The 22,191-nt window shown below is 45.8% G+C and overlaps 2 protein-coding genes across 4 annotated transcripts in view; both read right to left on the bottom strand.

Annotated features, from left to right (window-relative positions):
- The window catches only part of creb3l1 (cAMP responsive element binding protein 3-like 1), a 20,688-nt gene extending 5,177 nt beyond the window's left edge, over positions 1-15,511 (bottom strand). The window contains exons 1-9 of one of the 3 annotated variants that reach the window (XM_034552881.1): positions 14,946-15,048; positions 12,336-12,418; positions 8,297-8,432; positions 7,399-7,485; positions 2,242-2,396; positions 2,030-2,111; positions 1,479-1,690; positions 872-1,018; positions 616-674 (exon numbers count right to left, since the gene is read on the bottom strand). In XM_034552881.1, coding sequence (XP_034408772.1) covers positions 616-674; positions 872-1,018; positions 1,479-1,690; positions 2,030-2,111; positions 2,242-2,396; positions 7,399-7,485; positions 8,297-8,414 — 860 coding nt within the window. In that variant the 5' untranslated portion in view covers positions 8,415-8,432; positions 12,336-12,418; positions 14,946-15,048. Of the gene's footprint in view, positions 1-615; positions 675-871; positions 1,019-1,478; positions 1,691-2,029; positions 2,112-2,241; positions 2,397-7,398; positions 7,486-8,296; positions 8,433-12,335; positions 12,419-14,945 lie in introns of all 3 variants that reach the window. The other 2 variants (XM_034552879.1, XM_034552880.1) reach the window with 2 other exon arrangements.
- Positions 15,512-19,166: 3,655 nt separating this feature from the next.
- On the bottom strand, positions 19,167-21,969 carry zgc:110699 (uncharacterized protein LOC325371 homolog). Its single transcript, XM_034552910.1, has 7 exons — positions 21,728-21,969; positions 20,905-20,961; positions 20,734-20,807; positions 20,498-20,636; positions 19,954-20,047; positions 19,780-19,851; positions 19,167-19,675 (listed from the first exon to the last, which is right to left on the bottom strand). Exons 1-7 carry the CDS (start codon positions 21,777-21,779, stop codon positions 19,567-19,569), a joined length of 597 nt encoding a protein of 198 aa, XP_034408801.1. The 5' UTR covers positions 21,780-21,969; the 3' UTR covers positions 19,167-19,566.
- Between the last annotated feature and the right edge of the window lie 222 nt (positions 21,970-22,191).

Genomic DNA, 22,191 nt, shown 5'->3' with positions numbered 1-22,191 from the left:
TGACCCCACAAGGAGCCGTGAGTTTGATACCTCAATCTCCACGTAAAAAGCACACACGGTGAGAAACCTCACTGGCCAACACGGCTGCTTTCTAGACCAAAGACAACACTCCTGAATACATTGTCAGACAGCTCGGAGAAGTGGAAGAAAAAAAACACATTCATTCCTCACACAGACATATCTATGCAAACCACCAAGTTGAAACAAGTAGTAATTAATGCGGATTCAATGACAAATTGCACTCATTTATATAAGATTGAAGATAAATGATGCGTACGACACACAGCTGATCTTGAAAGGAAATCTACATTTGGTCTTTTCACATAATTTATTGACTGTAAGAAACATCTGTATCCTTCAATATGTTGTCACTACGCCAATAACAGCAGCCTGAAATCAGAGGTTGTAGAATCGGCTCAAAGAATTATTATTATCAAACTATTGTAAAGAGTTGTGGCCACTGATGTACTTTAGTAGAGTTTATTTCAAACCATTTGAGGGGGGGGGGGGGAAAGGGAGAAATCTCAAAATGTCAGCCAGATATAAAGGTGAACCGAAAAGGAGGGGAAAAGGAATGGAAACACGGGGGGAAAAAAGGCGTTTTCCAACGCTTACTTTTTCTCCAGGCATTCCACGTACTCTTTCTTCTTCCTCCGACTCTCCTGAGCTGAGATCTGGGGAGAAGAAAAAAAAAAAAAAAAAGAAAAACCAGAAAGAAATATCAGCGAGACTGCGAAGTCTGTGTATTCTACAAAACCTTCCTTCAGACGCGCTCAATAAATGCTTTGTTTGTTCATCAATTATGTTTCTGTTTTGATCTCTATAGAAGTCGTTCAGAGGCACCGATTCTGGGAGCCGCTGAGCTCTTTACCTTGTTCTTAATCTTCCGTCGGACCCTCTTCAGCGCCTTTTCTTCGCTCTTAGTGAGAGGAAGTTTGTTCGGTACCGGGTATCCCTCGGCAACCAGGGTCCTCTTCTCTTCTTCCGTCAGCAAGAGGGGCCCTGAACCCTGCAGCTTCTGCACGGCGAAACAAGGCGCTTCATCAATATATTTACAACCGTTATCCACAATTTCTTTTTTTTTTTTTTTTTTTATAGAAAAAGGCCTGCGGGCAACCGGCTGTCCCCCTGTGGACGATGCCGAACGCTGTGCTGTGATTTCACAACAATGCACATGTGTCGCGCGGCGTTTTTTGCTGACATTGAACAGTTGGTCGTAAGGCATTTACGTTTTGGCCTTCAAACGAATGTGATTCATGTGAGAGCATCTGCTGCCAGACAGACAGAGACAGACTAAGAATTGGATTTAATTAAATTGGTCTCATTTTGACTGATTTAACCTCGTGGTAACAGCTGGTTCACACACCGAAAACACGACCCACTCGGCATTATTTAACCTTTGTTCATTCAACGATATATAATAATAAAATAATGAAATGAAAGAGCTTAAAGATGTGGAGTTGTGCTCTTTTACTCACGTGTGGCGCAGTGAGCAGAGGTGAGGAAGAGATGGCTGTGGAGGAGGAGGAGGAGGAGGAGGAGGAAGAGGAGGAGGCGCGACCTCCTGGCCTCTGTTGTGGTTGAGGGGAAGACGGTGGCAGAGGGAGGTGTGGCGAGGACGGAGGGAGGGAGCCGTCGCTGTCGCCGTGGTTACTGCTGGGAGGGGTGGGCGGCAGCTGGAGAGCGTCTTCTGAAAGGAGAGGAGGGAGTTGAGCGGGCGCTTCTATAAACTCCCTTTTCCTTGACCACTGAGACAACGCGCTGCGCACGTCTGGTGGTGCTCATGCAGAAAATAAAGGTCCATTAATAGGTCCAAATGTAATATGTGATATTTGATTTAATCCGTAACAACTTTTATTATGTTTGGTGGAAAAGGAGCTGGTTGGTTGATTTTGTTTCCTCTATAAAATCAAGCTTTGTGGGGATTGTGTGCGCGTGTGTGTGTGTGTGTGTGTGTGTGTGTGTGTGTGTGTGTGTGTGTGTGTGTGTGTGTGTGTGTGTGTGTGTGTGTGTGTGTGTGTCTGCGTACCGCTGGGCAGGCTGAGGTACTGTCCAATCTCTCTGGGTTCATCTTTGATGGCGACTGACTTCACGCTGTCTTGGTTCGGCTCCTGTAGAAACACAACAACAAAACTGCTAAAGAACGCTGCTTTTTGAACTAACCGGTCAACAACAACAACAACAACAACAACAACAACAGCAGCATCACTTGTAGCGTCTCTTTGCCGGGTGGATGCTAACCGTGCGTTTCCATGGCGACCCTCTGTGTGGGGGGGCGGGGCTTAATATGAGCGGCGGGCCTTCGAGAGGCTGAGGATCTAACCTTTGACCCACATCAGGCTCCTCCTGTTTCACCAAGATGGCCGAAAGGTCCTGACTGAAGCTCCATTCAAATTCTGAGGGGAAAAAAAACCACCATCAACACCATCAACTAATCAAACAGCCAAGAAAGCCGCACAAAGCAGAATGAACCCACATTTTCAGAGCAACCTCGAGGGCCTTCAGGGAGGTCTCCCGATGGGAAGTAACGGGTAGCTTATAAATCACGCTTTCAAAGAGCTTCCCCAAAACATGTGAACACTTCCTGACACAACTGGTTATTAAAGGCTGCTGGACGTCGTCGCTCTGGCAACCGTGGGGCATAATTTGTCTCCGGTGAGTGAGTTTTCTACCCTGAAATAAAAGATGGGCTGAACCAACAACTCGCGTCATCGAGTGACCCGGCGATGAGGACAGAGGGCCATTTTAAAAGGAGTTTCCCCAAAACACAATGAGGACCATTTTTAAGAGCATCTCACAGGTAGGGCATTGTTTAGTCTACGTGAGCTGCAGGACATATTTTAAGGACATAAATGCCACTGCAGGGCTGCAGGAAAACTGGTCCCAAACATATATTTGGTGTTCTGGTTGGCTCATCCAGCACGAAGCTCACTGGGAGTTTGGTAAACATCTTCACAGGTTATCAGAATCACTCAAAAACCTAAAGCTCTTTAACTTTTAACACCACATGAACAAGAGGTCAAGGTCTTTAACAAAATTAAATTCTGGGCATTTCTGTCCACACAAAAAGAGCCTATAATGACGATGGGTCTACCAAATGTGAATGTTGTATGTGTGCTTTCAATTAAGGATTCAAAAGGTGAGCTGCTTATGCTGCAAATTAACCTCATTAGGAAAAGGTCCACCAAAAAATTGTGAAACTTTTCTCATTCAACATTTAACTTAAAAATGAAAAGAAATCGTCAATTTTTAGAGGTGATTAGTAACAAAAAGGTGGTTGTAGGAAGAGAGGGAGGAGTGTGAGTCAGCATTTTTAAGTTTTTAGAATAAGACACCAGCACCAGGACAGAGTAGACACTTTGATGTTTGACACACACACACACACACACACACACACAACCAAAAAGCTCCCATGGTGTATGGAAAGAGAGCAGTAGCAGTTTAACAAGAAAAGTGCTGCTGTGTGTGTGTGTGTGTGTGTGTCCTGGGAGTGAACGTCATTTTAATCACCTCCTGGTTTCCTAGCAACATGTCTGCTGGTAAAATGCTATGAAGTTTACAAGCTGAGTGTGCTGTGTGGAAGCAGAGGGAGGTGTGTGTGTGTGTGTGTGTGTGTGTGTGTGTGTGTGTGTGTGTGTGTGTGTGTGTGTGTGTGTGTGTGTGTGTGTGTGTGTGTGTGTGTCGGTCATCACTGCAGACAGTTCATGAGCGTCATTGCAATCTTCTCATTAGCCAATGAGAAGTTACTATTGGTGCCGTTTGTTTTCGGCTCAGTTCCTGGATCAGTTCCTGGATCCTGGAGCGTATGGTGATTTGTTTGATATGCAACGTCTCCAAAATGTCTTGTTTCATTCGATCAGCACAACTCAAAAATATAGTCAGCTGACAAACCTAAAAAACACGGAGACAAGCAGCAAACCTTCACATTTGAGAAGCTGCAACTTGGGAAAGTTTAGAATTTTTTACTTGATAATTGAATTTTAAAAAAAAACAGTGATGGAAACCAGTGCATAGCGTGTTCAATTTTGCTTCAGTGACACGTGTCACCGTGTGGAAAACAAAGCTGCAGCCCATAACTTTATGATTTGATTTTAACAAGCTCGTAGCCGACACACATCACTGTTATCGCCAAACATTGTCATGGCAACCTACCGGAGCTACCAGTCGTCAGGATATCATAATTCATTGATCGTGGTGATTCTCAGATCTGTCAGGAAAATCCTTACATATTACATATTTAAATAAATTGCACGTTGAGGTTTTGGGGGGGTGCACCCATCGTGTACGTGTGTTCCCGGGGACCCTCGGAGGCGTCTCCTAATGAGGCCGGTGCTGCTGCTCGTCTGGGCCTCGTTAAGCCCGCTGCCCTCGTTAAGCCCTCGGCGACCATCTTTTAATGAATGCCAGAAGCCGCTGGCCAATGGGAAGCTTGTGCATTTGTGTACGCGGGGATTAAAAAGAATACATTTCTGATTATCTCCTGCGTTCTTTTGCAGTTGTTCGTGATCGTGAACTGTTTCCTTTTCCTGCCTTTCTCTTAATTGTTCCTTCACGTTACCATAGTAACACTTCATAAACACGATGATGGCGTACACAGTAAATAATCATTTCCATGTCGATTGTATGGACTGTAGCTGTGGTTTGCAGGTTGACTTGATTAAAGCATAACCCAATACGAGAGGAAGAATGATGCTTTCTATGTAATGCAGTGAAGTGAGAAACGTGCCAAATACCCAACAATTAAAATAAAGAAATGTATATTTGAGCTCGACGTGAAGGTAACAATTCATCAATCCCTAAAAGTGTAATCTTTTAGTTTTCCCCATGTTGAGTAAAGGGAAAAGATGCTGTGGGGTAAAGTAAGAAAGTAAAACCTGATCCTCTCCTCTTCCTACTTTATGGGATCTCTTTGGATGCTGCTCATAAAAGACAGTCTGCCTATGAGGCTAGTAAACCAGGTAAGAAATCCTATCATAGAGAAATGGCTAATGACCAACGGCTCCTGGCATTCACGGGGGGTTAACGCAGGATGGCGGCTGCGTTTGATCACAGTGGGACAGCAAGATTATTGAAACAATAGTTGGAGCAACGCAGTGGGAGCTGCAGTAAAAAAAAAAAAAAAAAAGAAAACGTGCAGCTTCTCCTTTATTGAATGAGAGCAACGAGAACCGAGACCACAGGTTGAGAGGGAAAGATGGAAAGACGGAGAGTGAGACGGAAAAAAAGAGGCACGGGAAAGTTACAAAAATGGTCCAACGACACATTTTAAGGATGGTTCCTGTGAAAAGTGAAGCCAATGCGACTCGATTTATTACACGTCGGTGAAAAAGTGCTGCAAGTTAAATGGAATACGTCGGTCGCCTAAAAATGGTCTTGTTCGGAGTTCGATTGTAGCTCCGCCCTCTTGCGATGCTTCTGGTTGCAGCAAGATCAAGATGGCGACGGCCATAAACCAAGATGGCGGCCACAAACCGAGACGGCGACGGCGACTCCATCCACTAATATACAGTCAACGTTACTAGTGTCGCAGCTGAGCGGAGACGAGGGGAAAATCAATGGCGCCTAATATTAAAAATAAAATAAAAACGCCCCAGAGTGACAATGTTTTTTTTTGTCCAGGAGAACAAACTCCACAGATTTCTCCATTCAGACCACACTAGCTCTCGGAAAGGTCAACAACGTCTGACATCCGCAGGTAACCTGACGCATCAAAACAAACAGGCGGCCGCTGCTACAGTGTTGCTCTGAGTGCATGCTGGGAAATGACTGGATCAACCCCTCTGGACACAAATAAGGAAAGAATAAATGAGAATAAACCCCATCCATCCATCCATCCATCCATTATCACCCGCTTATCCGGGGTCGGGTCGCGGTGGCAGCAGGTTCAGCAGGCCGACCCAGGCCTCCCTCTCACCCGCAGCACTTTCCAGCTCATTCTGCGGGATCCCGAGGCGTTCCAAGGCCAGCCGGGAGATATAATCCCTCCAGCGTGTCCTCGGTCTTCCCCGGGGCCTCCTACCAGTTGGACGTGCCCGGAAAACCTCTAATGGGAGGCGTCCAGGAGGCATCCTGACTAGATGCCCGAACCACCTCAGCTGACTCCTTTCGACACGAAGGAGCAGCGACTCGACTCCAAGCTCCCCCCTGATGTCCGAGCTCCTTACCCTATCTCTAAGGCTGAGCCCGGCCACCCTAATAAACCCGATTATTTTATTCATTATTATCCCAAAAGGATTTTAGCCAGATGCAGGTTTTGAAACAAATGTTGGATTAAGTTCAATATCAAATAGGCTGGAATAGATTTAAATACATAAGGTATGTGTGTGTGTGTGTGTGTGTGTGTGTGTGTGTGTGTGTGTGTGTGTGTGTGTCCTCCATATGTGAACTTGAGACAACTGTTATGCAGCAACACATGGAAGCAATGAACGAGAACATGTATAAATATATATGTATAAACTACCTTGAAATCAAAGCTGTCTAAATGTTTTGTTTTATGAGGTCATGTATTATGCTGATGGTTTTTTGTTTAACGTCCTGTTTTATTTATGAGCGATATTAATATTCTAGCTCACAGCATCTAAGTGGAAACATAGGAACTGTTTTTAGATGAGAAATATCGTTTTTTTCGGGGGTATTTTGGAAATCCAGGTAATCGGATATCCGTACCAATAAAGCAGATTTAATTGGATTAAGGGAATAAGAGAAGGAGGGAGGTAGAAACCAGAAGTAAGCCAGTGAGTGAGATATAGTATAGACAAGAAGGGGGAGAGATAGAAAGAGAGAGAGAGAGAGAGAGAGAGATAACCTGACAAAAGAGAGAGAGTTTCCGCTGGCCTTGGCTAACGCTGCAGACTCAAAACCATATGCTTAACATAACGTTGTGTAAGTCCACGTGTGTGTGTGTGTGTGTGTGTGTGTGTGTGTGTGTGTGTGTGTGTGTGTGTTAGGTGGGCAGGGCTTAGCTGGAGGAAAGCTGCTCAGACTGGGATCCTGCCGCTCAGACAGCAGGATCCCCGGGACAAATGGAGAGCAGACAGCATGCAGACAGTGAGATAGACAGGTACGGACACAGACAGGTGGAGATAATGAGGAAGACGAGTCTGACAGAAAGACAGAAACATGCCGTATTCTCATATCGTGCTGCAGTCGACACACGTTGCTACAGGCAGCTCTTGCATTAAAGATAATAGAGATGGATTAAACCAATCATCACACATATGATATGACAGACAGTGGTTTCAGCCAATCAGAGTGTTGACTGCATGACATCACACAGGCACTGAGCCGAGACGATAAGGAAACCAGACTAAACATCTGCAGCAGTGATTTAGGTTGTCTGTGTGTCACTTTAAATAGTTTTGACTAGATAAGATCGCTTTAAGGAATAGGACGACCTACCAGACTCGTGGTCCATTTTGATTGACAAGGCTGGGCTCTGGGGGGCGGAGTCTTCGCTGAAAGAGTAGCTGTGCTCTGCTTGAATATCTGTGAGGTTCAAAAAGCCCTTTTTCAGACACGGAAAACTTAACATTGCATGTCCTCGTCAAGCTGTTCAATACGGAAATGTTCCCTTTACGGCTTTACTCACACATCATAGAAAACTTAATATTTATTATGTTTTTAAAAAAAAATCAAGACACTGTTTTTTTGTCGTGCTGCGAGCTGATTGGTCGGACTGAAAGAGCCCAGTTCAACAACTATCGAGGCCTATTCGCACAACTCGAGTGTCTCGTAGTAGCACAACATGGTGCCTTCACTGACCCCTCCCCGGCTCGGTGAAGGGCAGATGTCCCGCGTGTTTCCGTCTGGTTAAGAAACAAGAGTTTGGGAAGTCACAGAAACTGGCTCTCGGATGATGGAATTCATCCTCTATCTGGACGAGTGAGCCACAGTTTTAGCTTTTTTTGAATCCAACCAAATAATGAGATTTGGGGTTTTTATTTTCTTTCTTTTTTCCTCTGTTGGAGGTTAGCAGGGGGATCGATGTCATCCAAATGTGACTATTAGAGAGAAACATTAGTGGTTTGGGATTGGAAGTGGTTCCAACAACTACAATTTACCTGCTGTGATATTTTTAAAGTTGCATTAATAATTGCAATAATTGGGTACTTTGGATAAATGTTATGGGAAAGAGCGACCACTGGGATCCAACCCCAGATGCAAATGTATTGGACTTTTTTTGGAGGGGGTACAATTGTATTACAGTGTGTTCTTTCATTTCATAAATACCACGAGGAGCTGTGAGGAAAGTAGGCGTGTGAATCCTTCGAATGACTTTAATAAAAGAGGGGCTGACCTGGGCTGCTGTCCTCGATGTCCATGTGTAGAGGTGAAGGTCTTTCTGCCAGAAGGGGCCTCTCTAATAGATGGTCGTCAAAAAAACTGCTGAATAATTCACTGCTGAAGTCGTCCATCTGGTCACCTGAGAAAGGCTGGGAGACGTGAAGAGAAACACGGAGACAGAAACGGCATTTTTCGTCAGTGCGATTGCGGGTTGTCCAAGGGACAGTGAATTTAAATGTAGGGATTGGGTTTCACCTTTGTGGGAGAGATGACTGAATAATCTATTTAAATGATCTCATTATTATCTCATCAAATACATTGTCACGTAGCTGACGGACTGGGTCTGTTCTGTAATGAGAAGCTGATGTTTTTGAGAAACTCATTCTTCAGATCCCCGTCTGTAAAGTCCTAAAACATTCAGGTGACACTGATATGAAACAATGAAAGACTGGAACAAGGAAATATGACTCTCTCTTTCGACGGACTATCTGTCACCAGACGACCAGACAACATCGTTGACGGCGTGACGAGTCAGTCAATGGAAACCGCACTGATAGATTCATCCTCAGTCTGGATGAGATGAGTCACTGAGCTGAGAGATGATGTTCTGGGAGCCTGGGACAGCATGGTGCTCTGATTTCACTGGTTTTAACACACATACAAACACACACACACACACAATATGAGTCACCCTGGTCTTGAGCAAACATGCATGAAGCACACACACACACACACACACACACACACTGGGTTGGAACCAATTGAATACACAAGTATACTCTGCTTGAAAGCTTCACAGATGGACACAGCGGCAGCAATAACTTCATTTTAATGAACGACAAATACAAAAATAGATTTACACGTCGTTTTCCCGTAAATTAAACTTAAACTCTTCCCTAAAAGAAAACTTCCAAAAAAGTGTCACGGTGGAACAGATCAGTCCAGTAGCGACGGATAATAAATAGGGAGCTGACTTAAATATATTGTAACATCAACAATGGTTAAATGGCTTTAAAAGCTATACATCCATTGATTTGGCTTCATGACACAAGCTTCAATGCTCTCAGTGTTTATCCCTGCAGTTGAAATGAGTAGAGTGAGGAAGAGGAGGAGGACGAGGAGGAGGAGGAAGAGGGATGAAAGAGAGTAAACAGGCCAAGCTGAACAGATTTATAGCCGTGAGTCATGGGAATCACTGTTGATGCGTGTAACTTCTGCAATGTGTTTTATATAGTATTCAAACAAGTCAAGAAGCATCATTCACACATTCACACATGCATTATTAGTGTGTGTGTGTGTGCGTGTGTGCGTTTCGGAGGTCAAGGCCTCTCTGTGGTGAAAGCACGTGGAGCGAGCAGACGTACGTACAGACGGCGGGCAGAATAACACAAGCGCTGCTGATGTTTTGAAACTTTAAAGCGGACTCGAGAAAGGCGACTGCGTGTTCCACTGCGGGCCGAGTCGAGCGGCATGTCGCCGCCTTGTCACAGTAGTCGGCGCTGACAGCGGCTCGAGGAACCATCATAATCTTAGTTGTGTTCGGGGACGAAAGAAAAGCGACCTCGAGGCTCAACAGAGCTCACTTTGCAGCCCTCTGCAGTCCTGAAAAAAAAAACAGTAATGCTGACAGAGAGGCCTTGTTCTCCTGCTGCGTGCTTTTTCCGGCTATTCGGACCCCACGGACCGAAAAAAAAGGGTCAAAGTTCAAGGTGCAACGTCACGATGGAGCAGTGTGTCCCGATTGAACGTACGAACTTTTCAAGGTAAGCCGCGGGTACTACGACGGCCTATTTCATAACCGGGGCCACTCAAGAACGAACAATAACACGTCTCCCATGTGGAGAAACTGACATCCACTTGCTCACACACCTGGTGACAGTGGTAGCGCTCTCACGCACGGCTAGCACAGCCCTGCTCGAGGCTAATCTTTTTCTTCTTATCCGTCACCTGGCACGGCGATCGTGTGCCCCGCGGCAGATGCTTTCTCTTTTTTTGGGGGGGGGTTGTTCAACTATTCTGGCCGATAAGATCTCTTCCTCCCATCAGGCGTGTACGGACTGTTTCATTGGTGACGTCTACTTCTTCCTCCCAGTTAAATAAATATGTCAATTAGAAATGCATCAACGATAGATTGATTGATGTTTAATATTATTTTGGGGGGAGATTCTGACAGCGGAGAGACCAAAAGGGGGGAATGACAAGTTGGCATCTTAATCCGCGAGCCACAAACTATTAAAAACAGCATAAAGTATTAAGAAAAAGAGCAAAAAGGAAGGGAAACAGAACTTCAACTCGTTGCTATGGCAGACTGAGAGCATCAGCCTCATCCTGTATGCAGATAATAGCATATTATTTTCTCCCAACGGGGATTTGATGGGAGAAAAGGTCAACGTTCAGGCGCCGACATGCTTCACACCTGCACCACCTGACATTCATCAGTGGCAAATGTTATGTTGACACACACACACACACGCACACACTGTTGCTGTCATAACGACAGGAAGCGTCGCGAGTCCAGAGTGGCTCAGTGTTTGAAAAGCTGCTGGAGGAACATCTGCAGCCGGTGTGACCAGAGGCCCAGGAGTCTGGACCTTTCATTACCTAACACCCCCCCCCCCCCCCCCATCTCCCCCAACCCCTTCCCTCTGCGCTGGGAAAAATAATCACATTAGGGTGGCAAAGCGTCGTGAGTCGAACGTTTTTGAGCGCTCATTTCAGCAGGCGGCGTGTCATTAAGTGGGGAAGGGGGCAAGACAGATGCGAGAGGAGTAATTACGAAAAGCAGAGAGCGACTCCCTCGGGTCCTGTAATTAACGGTGTTGCCTCAACATCTCCCCCCCCCCCACCCACCTCCCCCCTTCCTTTCATTCGGAGGCCTCACTGGTCCAGGTGAAGTATTTACTTTCCCTGCCACAGTGATAAACTGGACTGAGAGCGGAGGCCCGAGAGATTCGATGTCATCACGGCGTGAAAACTACAGAGGAAGCCGTCGTAAACTCCTTCGGAACATTCGCATAAAAAAAAAAAAAGGGAAGTAAAACCGTAAAAAAAAAAAAGCCGAGTCGTCTCTAATTCAGACCGTCGCGAGGGGGCCAACTGCGGTGGCTCTGGTTCCGTTTAGTCCAGTCGGTGACGTGCACGTCTCGGTTTCTGATGTATATATGTTCGTTTTGTCGGTTTTATTCATGCCGAAGTGTACTTAGCAGGTAGTGCGACTCCACCCTGAAACGTCTTACTGCGCCCCGGCTGCAGGAATCGGACGGACATCCTCTCATGCGTCGACTCAGTTGTTACACGACCGTCTCAACCGAATGGGTTCTATCAATCAATATCAGTGACATTTAACACACGTACTGTACATACGATCAAACTAAATGGTTCAGGACATTATCACGATTTGACAGATAAATAGGCGACAAATATTTTTGATCATCTCAAGCAGAGATGTCGTAACTTTTCCTGTTTGCAGCCGCTCAAAAGTGAAGATTAGATTCTTTAACATGTACATAACTGCAGCCCTTACATGTAATCATCTGAAATGTTACAGTGTGCACTTGAAGGGGTTCGAAGGTGAACCCGAGTGTGCATGCAAAGACACTTGTGTAATCCATTGGCAGACTTGTGTTACTGCTTTTAAATAAGACCTGAAAAGTCACTGAAAAGACGACATGGCTGGTGGAGACGGATACTTCTTGCAGTGTAAAAGGAAATAGTGAGAGACCTGAGAACATGGTGTCATTATCCTGCAGCACTGGCTGCCACAGATAAGAAAATGGCAATGTCCTCTACTGTTTTTGGCTTCATGTGGTTGTGTGCGGCTGCAGCGACTTGGCTGTGTTCGGCCGAGAGAGGAGCGAGCCGAGGTTACTGCGCGTGTGTGTGTGTGTGTGTGTGTGTGTGTGTGTGTGTGAGATTTCAAGTGAACTCAGCTGTAGTTCATCTCAGTGGAAGAGTATTTTGTCCCTCTCTCTCACACACACACACACACACACACACACACACACACACACACACACACACACACACACACACACAGCTGCATGCCTGCTCACATTCCATCAGGCAGCTCGGCGGCCAATTGGCAACGGGCATGCAAATGAGATGGGCGTGTCCCTTCCAAGCTGGAGTGCAGGGTCTGAATGGAGAGTAGAATAGAGTAGAATAGAAAGGAGAGAGCAGAGGGAATAGAATACAAAATGTAGAGAAAAGCAAGTCGAGGACAGAAAGTCACGAATAATATATTGTTTTGTTCTGTCGGTGAGAAAATTAAAAATAATCAAATAGAAGAAGACCCCACTTTGTACGTGTGTGTAAATCGATGTTGGTCTGCTGGCCTGGCGAGATTGCTATTTCACAGAACCCAACCAGAGTTGTTTTTTTATTTTTATCGCAACTCACGTCAATGTTTTTCTGTAAAACGTCCAGTCAGTTAAAAAAATCTTCAGCTCCACGATGAATATAATAAATCAGCCTGCTGTATGCTTTGCAGTTGGCCCTCCGACGCGATCCCCAGTATCTCTGCATGGCAGACGGTTAACCAAAGGTCACATACGATGAAACCCCTCCCGGTTCAAAGATACCAGATGGGAATAATCGTGAGCTGCTCCTTCCTCCTGCAGGAGTCAGGAGAGCTGCTGCCAGAGCTCCAGCAACTCGTTAGGAGTCCCTATACGTGGTTGATGAGGTCATGCATGCGTGATCCTTGATACTGCGATCAATTGCTTCAGTGAACATGATGCACAGTTATCAGCTGCAGCCAAGTGACGTTCACGTCAAAGAGGAATTGTTACGCACAATGAAATTCCACTGAAACTCGCTTTTCTCCTCTTTATCTTCACACAGAGCTGGAAGTGAGAGAGGTCGTTTGGCCTGCGTGTGGAGCTTTTGAACGCTGAATTGATTTTAAAATATTAAAATAACGTGCGGCCTTTGATAACGATTGCCTCTACTCTCTCACCCCCCCCCCCCCCCCCTCCGCCCCAATTTTTTTTGTTGCTATAATCAAAAGGAAGAAATGTCAATGTGCAGTGGGCGGGACTCATTCGTGGTGATGAACCAACGCCTGCAGTTTCCTTTCATCTCTTTGAAGCTCCACGGCATCTTTTCTGCTCCTTGTTTGGATTTCATGCCTCACAACTTTATTCGTTTTGGTTCTGATGAACGCACGACGCTCGTCTCTGCAGCTGCGATTCATCATCAGCACCAATACAACACAACTGCACATTGTAGACGAAGGAGAGATTAAATACTACGGACGCATGGCATGTTGCAGTGCCTCGGCCTGGTACCGCCCAGCCTGAGTGGACTACTTTATTTAGACCAGGGACGAGAAGGGGGTGGGGGGGGTTAAACCACGAGCAGACTGCTGGGCTGACTCACTGACTAGAATAGAGGTCTGCTTTAAAAAAATAAAGAAAAGAGGGCGTGATACAGAGTGGAAAAAGGAGCCAGCTAGCGGTAGAACGGACTCAATGTATTTCCATGCTGACATTGTGATATTCATCATTAAAGCGTCCGTTTTGCACAAGATTAAAAGTGCAAAGCTCGGGTCAAGCGCGCCGTGCACGGAGGGCGCACATGCATGACCCGTGGAAACAGGGTGGGAGGAGGAGGAAGACATTGTTGCTGTACATTTCGCACAGTGCACGGGGTCCTGGACCGAAGAGCTTCGGTGGCAACAGGTGGTTTTTAAAAAGGGGGCTTGTGCATAACTGCCGTGCAGATGTTTGACCACAACACTGATTATTCTGTGCAGCGGCACTGAGCTGCTTTGATTTAATTACAGTATCCATGGTAGCTAGAAGTGCTTCGCATGGTTGCAGACATGTAACGCCGGGGTCCCCATGAGGCCGTGCATGGAGGCATCCTTACATGTCTTGTTTCACACACAAAAAGAAGACATCTTCACATTTGAAAGTTTGCTTAGAAAACACTTTGAATGGGACTTCATTTATAATAAAAGGCTTCATGAAGACAAAGAGGAGAGCGAATTGAAAGCTGATGAAGACCAACAGAGCCAATGAATTTACTGTGTAATCAATTATGTCTCGCGCACACACACACACACACACACACACACACACACACACACACACACACACACACACACACACACACACACACACACACACACACACACACACACACACACACACACACACACACACACACACACACACACACACACACACACACACACACACACACACACACACACACACACACACACACACACACCAGCTGTGCACAAGCCAGATTCTGTTCAGGGCATGTCCAGTCTCACACACACATACCATATTAATAGTCAGGTCTGGGGACTGCAACACCTGCCCGCTGAACACACACACGCACACGCACACGCACACACACACACACAAACACCAGTTAACCAGTAACTCTGTGTCGGTGTTTCCCAGTTGCACATACTGGTCTGCACAATTACAGTAAACACACACACGCACGCACGCACGCACGCAGCGGGTTCCGAGCCCCGGATGTCAGTCAGGATCTTGAATAACTGCACCGCCCTCCTGAGGTCCGGCTCCGGGCGGAACAGGCAGCGGAGGTGCGTTTGATTTGCGGCACTTGAACCCCCCCCCCCTGACAGCTGTCTTGCAGCACCGGGTGGTTCATATGGAAGTAAAGACGGTGGGCGAACTCACCACGTTGGTGAGGAAGTCTCCGTCGCTGAGCTCCTCCAGGTCCAACAGGTTGGCCCCGCCGACCGGGTAGAGTTTATCCGCCGTCAAACTGTCTAGGATTGACTCCATCATGACTGTCTCTCTGTCTCTCTCTTTCTCTCTTTCTCTCCTTCTCTCTCTCTCTCTTTCTCTGTCTGGACTGGTTTCTGATATTCAACTCATTCGAACGAGGCGGTGGTGTTCGTGTCCGGGCCCGTGAGTTGCGCCACCTGTGCGAGTCCTTGACGAAACTTCAACAAACAAAAAACAAAAAAATGTTCCAAAATTCACATCCTTCCGACTGCGGAGACGTTGCTGTCCATCCAGCTGTGTGCGCGCGGCTTCGGCTTCAGCCTCTCTCTGTCTCTGTCTCTCTGTCTCTCTCTCTCTCTGTCTCTCTGTCTCTGTCTCTCTCTCTCTCTCTCTCTCTGTCTCTCTGTCTCTCTCTCTCTCTGTCTCTCTGTCTCTGTCTCTGTCTCTCTCTCTCTCTCTCTCTCTCTCTCTCTCTCTCTCTCTCTCTCTCTCTCTCTCTCTCTCTCTCTCTCTCCTCCTCGCGTGCGCTGCCTCTCCGGCTCTCCGCTGATTATTCAGCGAAGCCCCGCCCCCTAAGGTGTCAAATTACGCCCAAAAAATAGTAAACATTTTTGCAAACATATTTAAAGTATAAGCAGTTGCCAAAATTACGCTGTTGATGTGCTTCTACTTGAGTACTTGTGACTTTTTACTGCCCTTTTACATTTATTTGAAAGCTATAGTTACAAATGGCTTTACAGATTAAGACTAATTATGATCATGATGATGACTAAAATGCAACACTAACTAACAAATGCATTGCATTTGTGATAATAATCCAGTTATTAAATACAAATCGTAGTATGGCACCTTTAGTTTACCTTTCTAAATGTCCACTTTGTGCATAATACTTCTGTTATCTTATTTATCTTTACTTATATCATTTTTTAATGCAGATTAATTTCCATTGTGGTATATACTTAAGTAATGGATATGAGTATTGTAGGCATTGTGTGGTTATTGGTTGACTGACATCTCCCTCTCTCTGTTGGCTTGGAGGGGCATCCCAGCTTCATCTTGTCATCTTATTATAGATCCACTTTAATCGGCCTTCAAGGGGCCATGTTTGGTCCATTTCTTTGACTGGTCATGTGCACGGTGGCTCACTGGTGTAACCTCCTTACATGGAACTGAGACCTCATTAATGTTAGTTCCACTTTTTTCTGGCTATGAGGAGTCCAAATGAAAAGGTCTCCAACTGGAGATTCTACCAGTTACCCCCTTTAGGACAGAGGGAGAATTTTGATTATTTTAATATGTGTATAATAGATTGGAAATAACACAATCAAAACAAGACAAAATTAGTTGAAGAATGTGTTTGTGTGTGAAAGAAGAACAGAAAAAGACAGGAAGAGATTTTGACATCCTGAGATACTGCCTCCAGCTACAACTCTCTCTCTCTCTCTGCAAATGAAATAGATATTTCTTTCTCCTCCATGATTGCTCGGGCTCGCCCGTCTCATTCCTCATCTCTCACCCTGCCCCAGAGAGTTTGAAACCCCGTCCAATGTGTTGCAAGGTGTGTGTGTGTGTGTGTGTGTGTGTGTGTGTGTGTGTGTGTGTGTGTGTGCGTGTGTGTGCTGCAGGGAAATAGGCATCTCCAAGTGTCGTTTATTTTCAGAATTAAATGTCTCAACAACTGTTGTATGGATGTCCATTTGCTGCAGACATTCGTGGTTCCCAGAGGATGAATCCTAATGACCATGATGGTCCCTTAACATTTCAAAAGGTGTGTATAGGGTTGAGGGACAGAATACCACATCTTATGTTCCTGTTCCAACAATAGTCACTAACTGTTATGTAATGATCTCCTGTTACATCATTTCTTTTTATTCTGCCTTTTCCTTATCGCTAATCCTTTTGTCCGTCTCCTTTCTCCTCACAGATATCAGTTTACGGAGGTGTTCCACCTCGAGGGACGGGGTCGTCTCGCTGTCTTCTCCTCTCACACACACATCGGTGTCGTATAACTGTAGTGACCCTCCGTTGACGACAGTAAACCCAACTAGAGTGTGAAAGTGCCCCGCGGAGTTGTTGACCACCGGAGGCCCTGTGGAGGCACAGTTTTCACGAGACAGCGATGTACACGAAGCACGTTTCAAAACATGGGAAAGGGGTTTTAAATAAAATAGGAAATGCACTCATTGTGCCGGATACACAGAGAGTCAATAAAGCTATTTAGCTCTCCGATTGGTCGGTCATCTGTTGATGCAAGTTGTGACAGGCAGCTCTCTGATTGGCTCCCGGCTCTGATGATGCAGGTGTGACTCATCTTCTATTCTGAGCCAAAGAGGTGAGTCCGGGTTTTGACCTTTCGTCTCCTTGGGGACCGCTATGATGCCATCAGCCCTCCTCCACACATTCACTCCTGTTGTCATCGGCGTCCTCCGTCTCACGTCTGTCTGTTTGAGTGAATGACAGGTTCACTTTCCCCATCACTTCGAGACAAATGACTTGCAGTCCCCCACATCCTCTCTCGCTCCCTGTGCTGACCTTCGCTAAGAAGCTGCAGCGTATTCACCGAAGCGCCCACTCATGTCGGTGAATATGAATTCAAACTTTGATATTCATGACTTCTGTTGCCAAGTCTGTTCATATTAAACGTGTGGTAAGACCCCCTTCAACCATCCAACTTATCCCCTCACCTGGAATAAAGCTTGCAGATATAAACCAGGCTATAAAACCAACAGACCCTTATTTTATTTTGTTGCAGCGTTCGGCCTCATCTCTTTTAAAGGGACCAGTTTGAGCTGAACTAATGTTAATATTTCTTTTGTATGTCCTATTTCGTGTAGACTTTGGCGGCCCCTGTGGACAAAAGCAGTAGTGTTCCCCATGAGCACCTCCACCTTGTTTCGACAAGAATTTGACTAGTATATTTTTTTTGGAAAGAAGTGAAAGAATGACACAACCTACTTTTCACACTATTTAAAAACATATTTTTTTTAAATACAGCTGTTGGCAGCACGCATAGCGATGAGGTAATGCATCTATTTGTGGCACACGTTTAAACAAAAAAATGTAACATGACAATGGTGAAACAGTCAACTTTGTTTTAGCCACAGACGATAATTATATACGGACGTAAAACCATGTCGGACCCAGTGACAGACGTTAAAAAAAAAAAAAAAATAGAAATAGCTGATGGTTTTGTTTGCTTTTTTTCCTTCTTTCATGACCGGTTAAAAACTCACAATAATTCCCGTCATGGCGGCTTTACAGACACCTGTGGTGACTGGTGGTGACAGCAGGTGTGTTTTAATAATACGGGTGGAAAAGGCCAAACCTGCCAGTATCAATAAAAACTACAATCTAGCAATGCAAATCACAGAGTCCAAATTCATACAGAGTTAAAAATAGTACTGTAAATAGCTCGAGATCCAAAATATGTAACTATATCTTCACATTTTGATCCTCTTAGAGCCCAGTGGGGTTCTGAGGTTGGTTGGTGGCAGTCGGGTGGAGTAGCTGATGTATAATAAATGGTTGTGGGGTTGGACAGCGGGAGTAAGCACACAGTCAATTTCCCATAATGCCTTTACAAGTGGCAGGAGCTCGAGCAGTGTGTATAAACAGAGCAGCAGACTGAGCCTCTTTTTCTTTCTCCTCACAGGCGAGACGCCCAGAGCTTTGATCCCTGTTATATTCTCTTATTCTCCGGCTGGCTTTTTCCTGCTTCTTCTTCTTTTCTCTCTCGCTGATCATAAAGTTCAGAAGTTCAATAGTGAGCGATGAGGAGAGAGAGAGAGATATGCATACTGTACATGGAGGGCAACACAGTCAAATTACGCCACGGCTGTAATTATAGTCTCATTCTTTTACGCGCTGTTACGTCATCGACACGCTCCTGAAACAAGTTGCACTGTTTTTACTCAACGACGGTTCATCCAAACGTTACACACATATATTCCGTATCATTTTATTTAAGAATAAAACAAAAGACAAACAAGTGCCTTGATTAATCTGCTGCCGTGACAACCGTAATATGCTGGAAAAGATATATAGGATCTCACTTCCTCCACATCAAACTGGACAAAGTGCGTTTGACAATCCTGTGATGACGAGTCAACACCAGATGAAGTGACTGTACCGCCCTCTACTGGATGAATGAAACGCATTAAAAAAAATTTAAAAAAAAAAACTAGATCTCGTGTGGACGCATCCTGACAAAAGCCATTTTGTCTCACCGCTCACAGGGTGTACGGCTTCAACAGATGATGACGGAACACATGTTGACAGTAAATAATGCATCTAACTGTGATAAAAAGGAACACCGTCCGCCCTCGAGTGTGTATTGAGGCCTCTTTATATCGTCTCTTCCCAGAAAAGCAGCAGTTTCTCCCTCTGATTAGCTGCCTGGACTCTCACCCCTTAAAGAGATGAGCCGATGTCATCCATCGCCCAACCATTTGAATCCCAAGTCGTGACCTCGTTCACCTCTCTTTCCAGATGACCTTAAAGCTGAACTGGAACTGTGCAGGAAAATCACCCCAAAACGAGCAACCTTTTGCTTGTTGCTTTGCAGCGGTCGTCACCACTGCATGGTCTTGGATCGGGTCAGCTTCCTGGTCAGAGCGTGGCGGACCGTCAGCATGTAGGAGCGGCGGTCCGGCAGAGGACGCTGCTGGTCCCACACCAGCCTGGAGGACACGGGAAACAAAGCATCTCCGACTCATTAAAACAACTCATGCAACACCCACTCAAGATATGAGTTAAATACAGTTTTAATAGAGCTGAGCCAAACCTGATGAGCTGAAACACGGCTGCTTCCACAGCTAAAACAGCTTCTGCCACCGACAGCTCCCTGAACCCGCACCTACACACACACACTATATCTAAATATATACACAAGACACTCCAACAAAATAAACAGGAGGGAAATATTGAGGATGAAGGATTTAATTGGAAACACACACACCGTAAATCCTTGGCCAGCCTCTGTCCTTCCTCTGTTGTCACCTCCCTGCCGATCTCCAGGTCCGCCTTGTTGGCTACCAGCACTGTAGGCACAACTGACACACACACACAGACACACACACACACAGACACACACACACACAGAAATATAGTGACAATAAACCGGCAGGATGATGTTATGGCATACAGGGGTTACCTGCAGATCACAGGACGGCCTACCATACATGGAGTATACGTGTGTGTGTGTGTGTGTGTGTGTGTGTGTGTGACAATAGACATGTGTCAGCCGGAGTTAGAGCAGAGACTCGCTGGACTTCAAGAGCAAACACAGTGAACACATTGTTCCTCTTGAGATCATACTGCCGGTTCAGTAGTTCAACAGCTGCTTCATTTGTCTCTCAACACAAATATACAGCCGTGAGTCGAGATGCCGACGTTATATATTTGATCTCAAAAACTATTTTTAACGCCTTTATCTTCGTTTGCCGTCCGTGTCCTCAGACGGTCCGATGTCACAGATACGGGACTGTTTTTGGACTCCGTACCCAGACTCTGCTTGGTTTGCTCGATGAGCTTCTTGAGCCGTGGGACGTCCAGGAAGCTGAGGCGTTGCGTGATGGAGTAGAGCAGCAGGAAGCCGTCCGCCCAGCGGATGGACGACTCCAGAGACGCCACAGAGCCCTCCTGGAGGGGGGGGGGGGAGAAGGGGAGGAGGCGTTAGAAAGATGCCGCGATGGAGGAATGTCAAACCTCGTAAGATGCAATGGTGCAAAAAAATTACCTTACAAGCTATATCCAAAATCTCCAGATCAACAGCTTCCTGGTCCAGCGCCCGACTGCACCTGTAGGTCACCTCTGTGGCGAAAACGCAAACACATTTGACTTCTTTTGATCCGGTCCGTCACATTATTGGTCCTCCACGTCGACAACGTGCGTTGCAACCAATAGTTACCCTTCTTATGGTCGTATTCGCCGATGAAGCGCTTGGTTATAAAACGAACGCACAGTGCTGGAGACAAGACAGACACAAACAGAGTGAACTGATGACCCTCAGACACACACACACACACACACACACACGTTTGCATCTGACCTGCAGCCTCCTTCCCCCCTCCTAGTGATGCTACCTGCCTGGTTTAAACAGACGGGGAGTGGTTTCTCTGTGTTTGGGGTGGAAGGGGTCTGGACGCTTTGTTTGACGTCTGGTGTTCGAGGGCTCTCCGTGTTTCCTTTTGGCAGCACGCATTAGAAGGTTACTTAGGCCTGTTTACTTGAGCTGGAGAAAGAGCGACGAGGTCCAATGCATTTCAAGGCACTAAAGCTCGTCGGATATATTTGATATTAATATTATAAATGCAAATCTACAGTATACAACTTCTGTTCGAGGTCCTGTTTTTAACCTTCAGTTTACGCGTTCATTCGTTTTATTGTTTAAATCCAACAAGTCTTTTACATCCCTACTCTCATTCAATTATGCAAAATGAGCACATCGGTCATCTATTTTTCCCCTCTGTGGGAAGACTTGACAAAAGCCAGGAGGGCGGCGAGGGTCGACGTGAGTCCTGTGCAAGCTTTTTCTATATTTAGCAACAAAAAAAAACTTTTGGACCGTGACCCAAATGTGACCCTAAACTTAACCTCTTTTATTTGCCAAAAAAAAAAACCTGTGAAATAAAACGTGTCCCGAACCTGAGCGACAGTTACATAATAAAAGAAAATGTGCACACGTGTCCCCCATCCCTTCTCCCTTTTGCGTATTAATGTTTGCAGTTGACCTGTTTTTCCAGTGTTCTGAGCTCCCAGAATGAGGAGTTTCACTGGAACCATCTTCCTGTCGGGGCTCAGTCGGCCGTCTGCGTGAAGAAACTTGAAGTCGTAAACACAAGAACTTACAAGTGGACTCGCTAAACTAAACTTGACAGAATGTGTAAAAAGGAAACCGTAGGTTGCAATAATACTGACCTGTACGGAGAAATTATTTCCAGGTTTACGGAGAGGAGTTTTCGGTCTCAGACACTGAGCAGACGGGGAATGAAGAGATGGGACTGTCTTCTCTCTGCTCCTGTTTGGTTATAAGAGCTCTCTCTCTCCCTCCCTCCCTCCCTCTCTTTTTTGGGAGCAGTATATGACAAGAGCCATTTGTCTGGAAGAAACTGTGTCCAACTCCCCCGAAAGGCTCGCCCTGCATCCTGAGCTGGACTTGTTCACGGCCAATATCGGTGAATCCTTAATCCTTAAC

The sequence above is a fragment of the Cyclopterus lumpus genome, chromosome 2 (assembly GCF_009769545.1).
Source record: "Cyclopterus lumpus isolate fCycLum1 chromosome 2, fCycLum1.pri, whole genome shotgun sequence".
Lineage (NCBI taxonomy): Eukaryota > Metazoa > Chordata > Actinopteri > Perciformes > Cyclopteridae > Cyclopterus > Cyclopterus lumpus.
The sequence above is the reverse complement of the archived record's forward strand: the minus strand, read 5'-3'. Positions and strand labels throughout refer to the sequence as shown.